The 12,965-nt window shown below is 38.5% G+C and overlaps 1 protein-coding gene across 1 annotated transcript in view; it reads left to right on the top strand.

The window, feature by feature from the left end:
- Positions 1–12,965, top strand: part of CNTNAP2 (contactin associated protein-like 2) — a 1,798,324-nt gene that overhangs the window by 1,025,330 nt on the left and 760,029 nt on the right. Inside the window, exon 12 of the mRNA XM_012662081.1 lies at positions 4,779–4,979. Within this exon, the coding sequence (XP_012517535.1) occupies positions 4,779–4,979 (201 nt within the window). The remainder of the gene's footprint in view (positions 1–4,778; positions 4,980–12,965) is intronic.

Genomic DNA, 12,965 nt, shown 5'->3' with positions numbered 1-12,965 from the left:
TCAGAGCAAATTTGAATAAAGGTGGAAAAATGCTCTCTAATTAACAAATTGAGCATTAACTAGTAAGATGATATTGTTCTAAAAGCAAAAATGACCCTAAGCTGCAAATATAGGTATACAGGACACACAAAAAATTTTTTCCATTAGACTCAGCTCACATTGGACTTTTTATTAAAATATACTATATGGAGACCTGCTCTTTAATGTGAACTTCAGATTACATATGGATGATATGGAAAGGAGTGAGGGAACAGCCACATACATGAGTAAGAAACTGTTTGTGGTCTGGTAGGAATTATTCTTTGCTTTTTTTTGCTGGTCATTTCCTGTCTTTATCAGTCCCCAGTCAGAGTTCCAGCCATGAAGGAATTGAGTTCTTGTGAAATGAATAACTTGCGGATTACAGATACGTTGAAGATATGGACTCACTGGAGTAGGTGGCAGAAGGACCTTTCTAATGTCTCATGTCAACATAACTAAACTGGTTAATCTTGAGGACCTGTGATTGTCAGGGACAGGGACATGTCTCCAGAGTATGTTCCTTATGTGCCCCAGTGTTTGAAACATGTCATTAAATCAGTTGTATTTATAACAACATACAGTGTGGCAATTTTTAAATATGTAATTGCACGATGAGTCAGATGCTAAGTTCCCAGTAATCCTGAAGGGCATTTTCATAAAGCAGTCATCTAAAAACAGTATTTGAGAGGCACTAGTTTATCAATTGCTCTTTCTTGAAAATGGAACTAAGAAATCTAGAATTTGCCATATGTAGTAGTTTCTATTTGCATTACACACATATCCAATAATACATATTAGATGAACACACTATGAATATGGAGATAAGATTCTTAATTTTTCCCCTTAATGATACTAGCAAAGGAAAGTGTATGCAGTGTAACCACCTTCTTTCTTTTAGATGTTGGATACCTGCAAAATTGTTAATACCCTTTTGTCACTTAAAATTTAATGGCTGGCTCCTAAGGAGCTATTGCAATGCATAATATACAGGAGTTACAAAATAATTAGCAAAATGCATCAACATTTTGGAATCTGAACTCTACTCCCTCCATTCTCCCTTTTCTCACTCATGGGCCTCTTTGTATACCTGGACAATGCCAGGAATATTCCAGAATTAGAACATTTGCATTTGCATTTCCTCTATCTGGAAGATTTTCTCCAGACATTCACGTGGCTTGCTGGATAACTAACTACCTTATTTGTTCAAATGTCACGTTTTCAATGAAGCCTTTTCTGGTTTACTCTGGATTAAAAAATGCAATCCCCATACACACGATCTGTCCTTCCCTTCCTTGATTTAGTTTTCTCCTTGCCATTATCACTTGCAAACTATATATATTTTTAATTTTAATTGTTTTGCTTATTATCTGGTTTTTCCCCCACCAAAATGCAAGCATGTAAGCTCCCAAAGTTTGCAAATCTATATTGCACTGTGGTTTCCCTAGATCTCTTTCTTACATTAGGTGAGCAATATTTGTTCAATGGGCAAGTGAGCCCTAAAGCAGAGGGTGCACAGGGGTTTGATCCTGAAATGTGTGTGGTGGGAGGGGTGGAAATAGAGTTTAGGACCCAGAAGTCACTAGGGCCAAAATGTTAGAGACTAATCAATCTTAACAAATCGATTAATGTTTTTAAAGTTATTGAAGTCATGTGGGACAAAGACCATACATGGGTGACCATTTTGTTACTTGCTTATTAATTCTTGCCTTTATGTGCATTATTTTATATATATTGAAAAGAGGTTTATGAGCCTTTAAGGAGAGGTCTAGTTAGAATGCTCCTCCATGGTGAGTTAAAGAGAGTTCTGGAGCCCTACCACAGGATAAGGCCCTTCATAGGGGTTTGTTTAAAAAAAAAAAAAAGAAAGGAAGTACTGTCAGACGTTTGAGAGTTCTGTGCCAGAGACTGATTGTAACAGAAAAGAGATAAAAGTAACCTACTTTTAATTAATGGAATTTTAATTAGGTGAAGGCAAATCTGCAAGTCCGGATATAAATGAAAATCAGTTTGTCGTTAGAATCATGTCAGGAAGTGACAGAATTACTAAAATATATCATTTTTGCTGTGTCAGAAGAACAAAAGGAAGGCAGTTTCACACAGGCTAAAGCTAAAACTGAAAAAACAATTATCCTATGGAAAATATATTATTATAGGAGGCACCATAACTGGACTTGTTTTAATTGATTCCAGAAGAGCAAACTAGAAGTGCTCTAGTGTGGAGGGAAGTCGTTACAGGTGAAGGAAAATTACAGCCAAGAGGAGTGAGGTGACTTTGCCCGTGTCTCTCAGCATGGTCAGGGCAGAGCCAGAACTGCGACCCAGATGATTTTAAGCAGCTCCTAGATTGAGGAGCTTTGTTCTATTTATTTTTTGTTGATTTATTTTTCTACTCAACTTATATTTTTGAAGGCCTACCGTGTGCCAATTATGGTGCAGTTCCTGCCTTTTTACCTTTCTGTGTGGGGAGACAGGTATAAAAATAATGAAAATGCGCACAAGTCGGGGGGAGATGAATGCTAGGGAGAAAAATAATGCAGGAGAGAGAGGTGGGGAGCAGTTGTGAGGGTTGGAAAGGAAAAGCTGGCATCGGCATCAAAGATCTGGAGGAGAAGGAGGAGAGGGCTCTAGGGATGTCTGAGGGAAGACGGCTTTAGACAGAGGAAGCAGCGGGTGTGGAGGCTCCAGGGAGGAGAGCAAGGTCAGCGTGGCCGGAGCCAAATGGGCAAAGAGGGAGTGGTGGGGTGCGCGGGGACAGAGGCAAGGAGGAGGCGGATCAGCAGGGACTTCCGCTGTTTTAAGGACTTGTCTTCTACTCTGAACAAGACCTGGTGCCACGTGGGGGCTTGGAGCAGAACATCAGAATCTGGCATGTGTGAAAGGCTCATGTGGCTGCTGTGTGGAGAGCAGACGTGAGGATGCAGGGGTGTCATGGTGGGAACGCACGCAGGGAGAGGCAAGAGTGGCTTGGACCAGAGTCCTGCGGCAGGGCGGGCTGTGGGGCAGGAGGGTCAGATTCCGAAAATGGACCGAAGGTGGAGCAGAGAGGACTCACTGGCAGGGTGAGTGTAGGAGAAAGAGATGGGTTAATGGTAACTCCAAGGGTTTTGTCGTGAGCAACTAGAAGAATGGGGTTGCCCTTTACTGAAATAAGGAAGGTTGCATGAGAAGGAAGTTCAGGAAGTCTCTTTCAATCTACGGTGCTCTGTCTCTCCCTCTCTCCCTCATCTCCTCCTCTCCCTTTCTTTGCAGTTTATCAGTTGATTAAACTAGATTGCTTTAGAGGTTCCTACAGGATAGATTTCATGAAGTGTTTCCGCTTGGTGCCATTTAACACGTTCCTCTCATCCCTATGATTTCTGGAAATCAGCAATTAAATCTGTAAGCTTGATCAAATTCACACTTGATTCTTGTCAATGCTACTTTACGTGTAACATTGATTGTGTGTTCCCACCCAGAGATACATTGTCCCTGACTTCACTTTGGTTATATTAGCAGTCCTAATCATTGCTTAGATCCTACTAATTTGTGAGAAGTTAGGAAGTGATGATACTCGAATTCTATCATTTAGTCTTTTTTTATGAGCGGAAATGTTTCCATAAAGAGAATATTTAGTTACATTACAGTACATAGAGAAAAGACAAGCTGCAAGCTTGATTGTTTTCCTTTATTTACTAATATTCTAAATAATGAGTTGGCTACCTGGCATCTTCCAAAATTAAACTTTTTTAATGATCATAATAAACTCATGCATTTAAATATACTTGATGTGTTTTAATCCATTGCAGGGAATTCTTATTGATGTGAAAATTGTCCCTGAGGGTTTTTAAACTGCTCAGTCTCCAGTAGCTTTTTTTTTTTTTTCCAATGCGAAGATATGTTCCTAGCTCATCTTGCATCTTGTACATTTCTGGCTCTGGAATCCATCTTTTCTCCAGGGATCCTAGTTTACTCTTACTGCATGGAAAACGGTATTTAATGATAACAGTCTGGTGCTTGAAGTTGGTCCTTCTTTTAGAGCTTTTTGAGTGTACAGAGTCAGGACATATGTCTACATGTTCAAAAAGATAACATTATCTTAGGTTCTTAGTGGTGCATCTAGATAAAATTTAAAAATATACAGAGCTTTTATTTAACCTCATCTATTTTACATTTGCTGCTGCTTTTCTCACACTGAAATTTTCAGGATCGCGAACACCAACATAATTACTCATTTGCTTTATCCCACACGTATAGAGCATTTCAATAACAGAAAATGCAATGTCTAATTTTGCCTGAAAGGTCAGGGTGAAAAGAACATTTGTTGACAAGATGAGGATGCATATTCTGATTAGAGCAAACAGCGTGTAGGAAGACCCAGAGGCTTGAGAGAGTGCAGTTCATTTAGGAAAAAGCAAACACTGTTCTACCACAGGAATAATGGGTTGCAAAGTCAGGAAGGAGTCAGAACATAATGAGCCTCACATTCAATGCTGCAGACATCAGAGCACTGGCCAGATACACAAGGTGTTTTTAGTTTTGTTTTCAGGAGGTATCTTGCATTTGTTTTTAATAAAAAATATTACTTTTCTACTTTGTCCTTATCAGCAAAAGTTAGATATGGAAAAAGAGCAGGGGTCACTTTGAGGATTGCTATCCTTAACTGTTCTACCCCAGTTCAGTGAAAATACCAGTTAAAGTGTAGCTCAATTGTGTCCTGAAATTTGGAGAAGCATTTGCATACTAATCAACCAGTGTTGTGGTCCTTTTTCTCCCCACAGAGGACAAAGTGTGGACCATAGTGTCTCATGACTTGCAGATGCAGACGACTGTGGTCGGCTACAACCCAGAAAAATACTCGGTGACACAGCTCGTGTACAGCGCCTCCATGGACCAGATGAGCGCCATCACCAACAGCGCCGAGTACTGTGAGCAGTACGTCTCCTATTTCTGCAAGATGTCAAGGTTGTTGAACACCCCAGGTAGGCTCAGAATGGAACGTTACTCTTAATTACTATCTCAGCTGGTGCTTGGAATTACCTAAACAATCCAACAGGTCTGGTTATTATCCTGTAGGCCAGTCTTCATGTGTAGGAAGCTGTAAATAAGGAAAGTAGAATCACTTGGCTTGCATTCTAGGGAATGAAGCTAAGAAAGTATAATTTTTTTAAAAATACCATTGTTTTAAACTTACATATTTTTTTCCATTTTATGTACATGTGTGTGTGTGTGTGTGTGTGTGTGTGTGTGTGTGTATGTGTATGTGCGCATGTGTTTCTGGTGCTTAATTATCAGTAGTGGCTTTGGGGAGAAGTTTGTCAGAGCTCCTTGTGAACTTTCAAGTAATGTTCTTGGAGTTCTTCAAGTGTCTTCAATGAAAGATGAAAGCATTCTAATGGCCGCCTGCAGGTAAATAGGGTATGGACTAGGGGTAGAATTTTAGGGCGCTTTGTTGTCATAGTCATTTAACAGCATCTGTCTCAGCCTTGATATTTTTTCGTGATGGCCGACTTTCAGCAATGCTTTAGTATGTGTGTGCACAAGCGTCTGTGTTAGAGGTGTAGACAATAGAGAGATTCTCAAGGATATACTGGGAATAACTTTACCCTAGGAAAGGGGCACATACTCTTGGGGTCTTGGCAGTCAATGCAAGATGTTGACATAAAACAACAACCCTGGGCCTGTGGTGTAACATAGTGGAAATAACCATGTGCTTTGAGTCAAGGAACACGGTTTATAATTTTCAGCCTTGCCACTTCTCTTTTTAAAACTTATCTTGATAAATAAAAATTATATATAGCATATATAATATGTTTTAAAGAATATGTATATGTTGTGGAATGGCTAAATCAAGCTAATTATCATATGCATTACCTCGTATACTCATTTGTGTTGAGAACTCAAAATCTACTCTCTTAGCAATTTTCAAGAATACAATACGTTGCTATTAATTATAGTCACCATGTTGTACAATAGATCTCTTGATATTAAACATCAATTTCCAGTGTCTTTTCTCTCAAGCAGAGATCATAATACCTCTTTCAAGGTGACTGTGAGAGTTAAATGAGGTAATATACTAAGCTCTTATAAGGCCTGATACATTTAAGTGCATAATAAGCAGCAAATAGTATATTAATTTTTTAAATAATATAAAGCAACTATGGAAGTGACATTGCACTATGTCTGAGACCAATGGGCTGTCTGATGCCCAAAATCAGTATTGAACTGGAGCCAGTGCTGTGGGGAGTAGCTTACAGAGAAGAGTTATGAGCAAAATTGTGTGAATATTTGAGTGCTTTCTGTGTGCAAAGGCGCATGCTAGGATCACAGGCAGAGTACCCTATAAGAAGTAAGCCAGGGAAGGCAGAGTGGCAGTAGACTGTGGAGGGAAGAAAATGTGCTGCAGGGGTGAGACTTTATCCTGAAGGCCAGTGCTTCCCAGACCTTAGTGTGCATTAGAATAGCCTGGAGAGCTTAATAAACACAAAGCATGGGCTCCATTCCCTGACTCTATAGGCCTGCAGTGGTGCTTGAGAATTTACATTTCTGATGAGTGCTGTGGATGACCTGTGTTCCCCCAAACTTCCTATGTTGAACCCCTAACTCCCAATGTGACTATATTTGGAGATTGAGCTTTTAGGAAGTAATGAAGGTTAATGAGGTCATAATGGTGGGGTCCTAATCCAAAAGGATTGGTGGCCTTATAAGGAGAAGAGAGAAAAAGCTCGCTCTCTTTCTCTCTGCTGTGGGCGGGCACAGCAAGAAGGCAGCAGTCACCAACGAGCCAGGAAGGAGAGCCCTCCCCAGAGACAGAACTAGCCAGCGCCTTGATCCTGGGCTCCAGCCTTCGGCACTGTGAGAAAATAATTTTTTTGACATTTAAGCCACCCTGTCTCTGGAGTCGGCAGTATTTTGTTATGGCAGCTTGAGCAGAGTATTCCAGTGAGTTCCCAGGCGATGCTGACGTTGCTGGTGCAGAGACCACCCTCTGAGAACCACAATGGCCCTTACAGGTCAACAGCCCGACTTTTTTTTTTTTCCCTTTCCTTTGGCTTGGTTTTTTTTTTTCTTTTTCCACTGGATTCTGTTTCCAGTGCTGGGAGAAGTCAAACAAGGACTGTAGAAAAATCGAGGGCAATAGGAGCCATTAATGAATCTCATCAGTCGTGTTCACTGTTTCAAGAGGGAACACACCTTCTGATGCTCTTCTCACAGATTTCGGTTAAGTAGCCTCCAGTCCTGGGGTGGGGGTGGGGGCAAATTGCTGACCAGGAAAAAACTTTGATACCCTCAGCTTTATTTTCTTTACTTTCATTCTTTCTTTTATCAAACTCCAAAGTCAACTTTTACTCTTTGAGTTTTGCTCTGGTGATTCAAAAATACAGTATGGCTTTCAGATAAATTCGATTTGTAGTTCAGGCACCAGGAGAATTAAACTGGTTTTTAGACACTATGTTAGTTACATTTTCTAATAATAATAAACATATATTCTCTTCATCCTCCAGATAACTCCTTGCAGGGGAGGAACTGCTAAATTGAAATTGAGTGAAATCTTAATCTGCACCATAAATAAACTATTTTCTTTGTGTTTCCAGACATTCCGACATTATGTTTCTAGACATTTGTAGATCTTGTTGTACTTACCAACTGTACTTTGAGAATAAGCTTATAGTATGCTTCTTGCTTTTTTGGACATCCTATATGTATCAAATCTTTCATTCACATGGGAGCTATACTTAATAAATGTTTGCTGATTTGAATGAAATTAATAATATACGGTTTTAAATATTACTTCCTCCAACCTGAGGCAGTTGTTTTTAAGCCAGAGCGTGCATCAGAATTTTCAGGTTGCCGTCAAAATGCTTGTTCCATGACCGTACTCTCAGGCTTCGATAGGACTTCACTGTGGCCCAGAAATGTTTGCATTTAACACGCATCCGTGCGTGATTCTGTGAACCATGCATTGAGAAACACTGTCTTCAGTGTATGGCATGAAGGTCTCTAGTGTTGGAATTTAAGGTGTTAGTCCTTCATGTGGGAGAAGATTAAAGGGAATATTAGGGTTCATCTGACCCATCAAAATAAAATGGCATACATAATTATCTCCATCAGCTAAATTAAACTGGCGTCATAATATTTGTAATCCTTTTGATGTATTAGTCTCTAAATATTGTAAAATGAATTTCAGCCTATCCTTCTGAGTCATCTTTTACACTTCTAATTCCTATTTTCCAAGCTAACTAATCGGTAGACCAACTGATTCAAGAAAAAGGAGTGTTTGTGATAGCAAGATCCTTGTATTATTGTATTCTGTATATGTAAAAATAAGAAAGAACACAATTTAATAAAAATCTTTCATTTGTTTTGTTGAGGAGCTAAAGTTTACTGTAATTAGGTTTTTTTTCCTCCTTCATGGTAGCATTCGATTTTAAATATCCATTTACTCATTCTTAACTAAGACTGAATTATATTGGAATTTCTGTAGTAGTGCTTGTGACATCTGTTTGAATACAAAGTATATTCATTATAGTCATTGCAATTAAAATGAATATGAAATGAGTTTGTAATAGCTATGCACTTAAAATGTTATTCTTTAAGAGCCTTACCCTCAAGAATTCATTTGGGGCTTTATAGTTTCTAATGATACTTATGATAAAGAGTTGATATGTATATGGACCTAATTTTTATTTTGATAAAATGTTTGTTTGTACCATACCATTAGCTAGCAAATGTGGAATTACTCGTTATTGGTTTCTTACAACTTTTACAAGGATAGTAATATATGGCTTGCAATGTTACCTTTTTGTTATTATAAAATTTTAAAATGTAGTCAATTTTAAAATAATGATTTTGCTATTATTTATTCTTGCAATGTAACTAGTACTTCAGTTGTCCTTTATAAGAGACATAGAAACATTACAAATAAAAGTTATTTTATTTTGTATAAAAGAGCCTGTTTGGCATGAGGCATACCAATTTGGGAATGACCAAATTAGTTCTACCCAAAGAGAAAAAACCTTAATGGTTATCCAAAGTGATGTCTGTATGCTTTACATCCTCAGAACTATAAATGTAATACTATCTAAACTTATGAAAGACAAAAATTATTAGACAGTAAAATCTTCTGGAACAAGTACTTTAAGAACTTAAATTTGATAAATAAAACACCAAGAGAAAGTTCCGTTAGATCCTACATAAGTAGTCTTAGTCAACAATCCTAATGCTTTTAGATAACCAAAATCTTTCTCTGTGTTTGGGCAAGACCTATTAGCCTCCTTTTATTATAAAATGCTTATTTGTGTAACTCAGATGCATTGTAGTCATATATTTACTTTACAAATCATATTATACCTTCTTTCTGCTGAACTATTTAATCTCTACATATATAAAGATTTATTAAATTGTAGAGGTAGGTATAAATCATGTTTTCTGTTTTCTGACTACATTTAGTGCTGTTTTATTAGTTTTCAGTGTTTCATTTCTTTTAATCTCTCAATGTAGTCTGATTCTCACAAGTCATACTTTTTATTGCTTCTTTTATTGAAATAAGCAATATAAGTTATCCATCCTTTGGGGTAGTTTACTATTAGATTTTGTATGTATTAAAAAGAAATTATGCTCACAATTTTTGCCTATAAAGTAAATTGTGTAAGATTCATGATAGATTGATGATACTAAACTGTGATTTAGTAGCATCCCAAAGACAAAAGAAAACATGACTCTGGCATTGTAACTAATAGCCTATTTTTAGCAAAAATTTCTAAAATTTGGTGCAGTTATCAAGAAAATGGATTTTCAAAGTTTGTGCTGTGCATTTTAAGAAACCATGACATTCAGCTCTTGAGACCACATAAATTAAAAAAATCACCTGATTCCAACGAAAGATTGTTTTCAGTAAATACAATGTATCGTGACTAATCAGTATATTAATGAAAAGATTAATCATTTCTTTAATTAATTATTATATCCAGTCATTGTATTAAGATTGGAGGATGTAATTAAATGAGACAAGCAAGGAAGACCATAATAACTAAAGGGTAAAATTAGAAAATTAAATCTAGTGACATTCCATACCCAGGCAACTAGGATCTACATCATGGGCACTGCAGTTGAAAGGGGCAGAGTTGTAGCAGGGAGAAGAGTTGGAGGCTGTTCCAGTAATACGGATAGGAGTTGATGAGAATCTCAACTGGAATAACAGAATTAATCAACAAATATTTATTCGTGTTTCCTGGGTATCACGAACTGTGACATACAAGCTGAGATGGGAAGGAGTGAAGGAGTCATGTGAGTCAACTAAGAAAAACAAAAATGAGAGAGGGAATTCTAGATAAGCGATGTCAGCATGTCCGATGATTCTGAGATGAAGGTCAGGGACACGATAACCTGTAGGAGGTGAGAGAGGTCAGAAGAGCTAACATGGAGAACATGAAGGCACTGGAGGTCGAAAAGGAGACTGGAGGTATATCCACAGTTTCTGCGTAATGTGTATTTCACTCAAAGGACAAGGGGAATGGTTTCAAGTAGAGAAGTTCTGGCTGTCACAGGAAGCGTGGCGTGGAGGAAGCAGAGGGGCAGGAAGAGCCGTGGGCACAGTATCTCAGGAGCACTGCTGAGACTGGACGACGGGAGGGCCCACTGGGACTTAAGAGAAGAGGAGATGCTTTTGCAAGTTTGGATGGTGCGATCCACAGGATGTGTGATTGTTTATGTACGCAGGGTAAAGGAGGAAGAAAATTCAAGGGTGACTCAAGTTTCCAACTTGAGAAACCGGCAACAGTAAGTTCTAAGGCTTACTTATGATGGTTGCTTACTAAGGAACAGTTGGGGAGTCGGTAGTCATTTAGCTTTCATGTGTGAAGTGATGGCCCTAGGAATACAGGTGCCTGTGGTGACCCATAGGGTAAAATCCTGTTCATTAACATCAAAAAATTGACATTAACATCAAATTTCCTTAAATACACCCAACAACTAAAGTAAAATGAAAGAACTAAGAGTCATTAACATCCTAATGCTTTCCATTCAGTGATGTAGCAAAAGTTTACTTTTTTCCCTCATGCAAAGCCTGCTGTATTTTGCTTCAGCTTCCTGGCCTGCTTTGATTTCCTGGCACCTGCGGGACAGCTGAGGACAGGGAATCGCAGGCTGGAGATGTAAGCACTGGCAATTGAATGCTCCAGCCAGGAGCTGGCACATTGTCTGTGTTCAGATTTTATGGACCAACCTAAGTCACATGCTTTGCCATGATTAACCTTAGAGGAGGGGGAAATGCAATCTTCTCACGTACCAGGAGCAAGGATAAAGTGGACATCTGTGCACTAAAGGATTCCAACAGTGATGATCAAAGCAGTAGGAAGACAAAGAGAATCAGATCAGGAAAGCCTTGTAACAGGGAAGCTAAGGGAGATGAGCATTTAACAGTAAACAAACAAGCAAGTAAAAAACAAAAACAAGAAAATTGAGACGTGGTCCATGGCGAGACATCCTAGCAAGGTAGCCGGCACTCGGCACTGGCCGTTGGGAGGCTCGGAGTTTCACGTCAGTGGGGTGTGGTGGGTAGAGCCGCTGAAGAAGAGGTGGGGAAAGGAAGTAGCAAGTGCAGGTTTTCAAAAAGTGGCTGGTAAAGGGAGGACTAAATACAGGAGAGAGCTGCTTAATCAGCAGGCAGAGCAAAAGCAGGGGTTGGATTTTTGATATTCTTAAGGATGAGGGAGTTATGACCAAATCTATAACCTGAAAAGCAGGCGTTGGTGAGGACAGGACTAAAGATGTAAGGCAGAAAAGGAATATGATAGGTCCCAGGAGAGAAAAGAGAACATGGAATTTGCTTTGGTAAAAACAAAAACACCTGCTCTGAGAAAGGAGATAAAGGGAAGGACAGAGGTTCTCATGAAATTCTCTTGAACGATACCATTCTTGACAGTTTCTCTCATTTAACTCTCAAAGTTATGCCAAGTAGACTTTGTTATCTCTATTTTGAAAAATAGGACTCAGAAGGAAAAATGAACTCACTGAAGGACACTACAGCTGGAAGTGGGAAAGCTGGGCTTCAAATGTAAATCTATGTATTACACACCTGTCTTTCTGACACGCCGAAGAAAGTGTGAACATGTAGAGGTCAGCGCTCGGCCCCTGAAGTCAGGCTGGAACTAATCTCCATCCCCCATCTCTCCAACTGCTGTGAAAGAACAGTTTCCCTCTTGTCATTTCCTTTTTCTATGCATGATTAGAAACGCTCTTTGCTTTGACTTTTGGTCAGTTTGGATATTTCAGATTAATAAATGAATCTTAAGATAAAATTTATTAAAGATATCTTGACTTCTGCTAACGGGTACTACTGCCTTTCAAGTTGCAGACTCGGCGAGCTTTGAGGTGAGATGCTGGAGAACATAGACCTTCTGTAACTTACTTCTGCCACTTTTATTTTGCGAGTGTGTATGTTTGTAGCTGAGTTTTCTTAATAACAAATATAGGAATGAAATGGAAACTTTGTGAGGTTATCCTGTCACTCTGGGGACTGTAGAAATTGTCTTCTCATGTCCCGGTTAGAATAGCCCCCAACCTTTTCATTCTGAAAAGCCACATTCAAATAAAACTTTTTCTAGCCAAGAAGAATTAATTATGAAAAAAAGGTTAAAATGCAAAGCATGCACGCAGGAAAATTATGGATTTTATGTTTATTTCTCCTTGCAGTTTTCGGGCCATATGTTTTGTTAAGTTTTCAGACAGGGCAGCACACTATTGTTAATCTTTTCTAAACAAAGATCATATATAAAATTTAGAGCACCTTTGAAATTATACTAAAGCTAAATTTTCTTTGGACATTATTGCATCTTAATGAACAGATTTGTCCTAATTTATGAGAAGTGTGAGTTTATAGAGTTGCATTTAAACTAGTTAAACTTCAATATATTAAACACCATAAAACCAACGTTTTTAAATTTGCATGTTTTAGTTTATTATATTAT

Source organism: Propithecus coquereli, unplaced genomic scaffold (assembly GCF_000956105.1).
Source record: "Propithecus coquereli isolate 6110/MARCELLA unplaced genomic scaffold, Pcoq_1.0 Scaffold75, whole genome shotgun sequence".
In the NCBI taxonomy this organism is placed as follows: domain Eukaryota; kingdom Metazoa; phylum Chordata; class Mammalia; order Primates; family Indriidae; genus Propithecus; species Propithecus coquereli.
The sequence above is the reverse complement of the archived record's forward strand: the minus strand, read 5'-3'. Positions and strand labels throughout refer to the sequence as shown.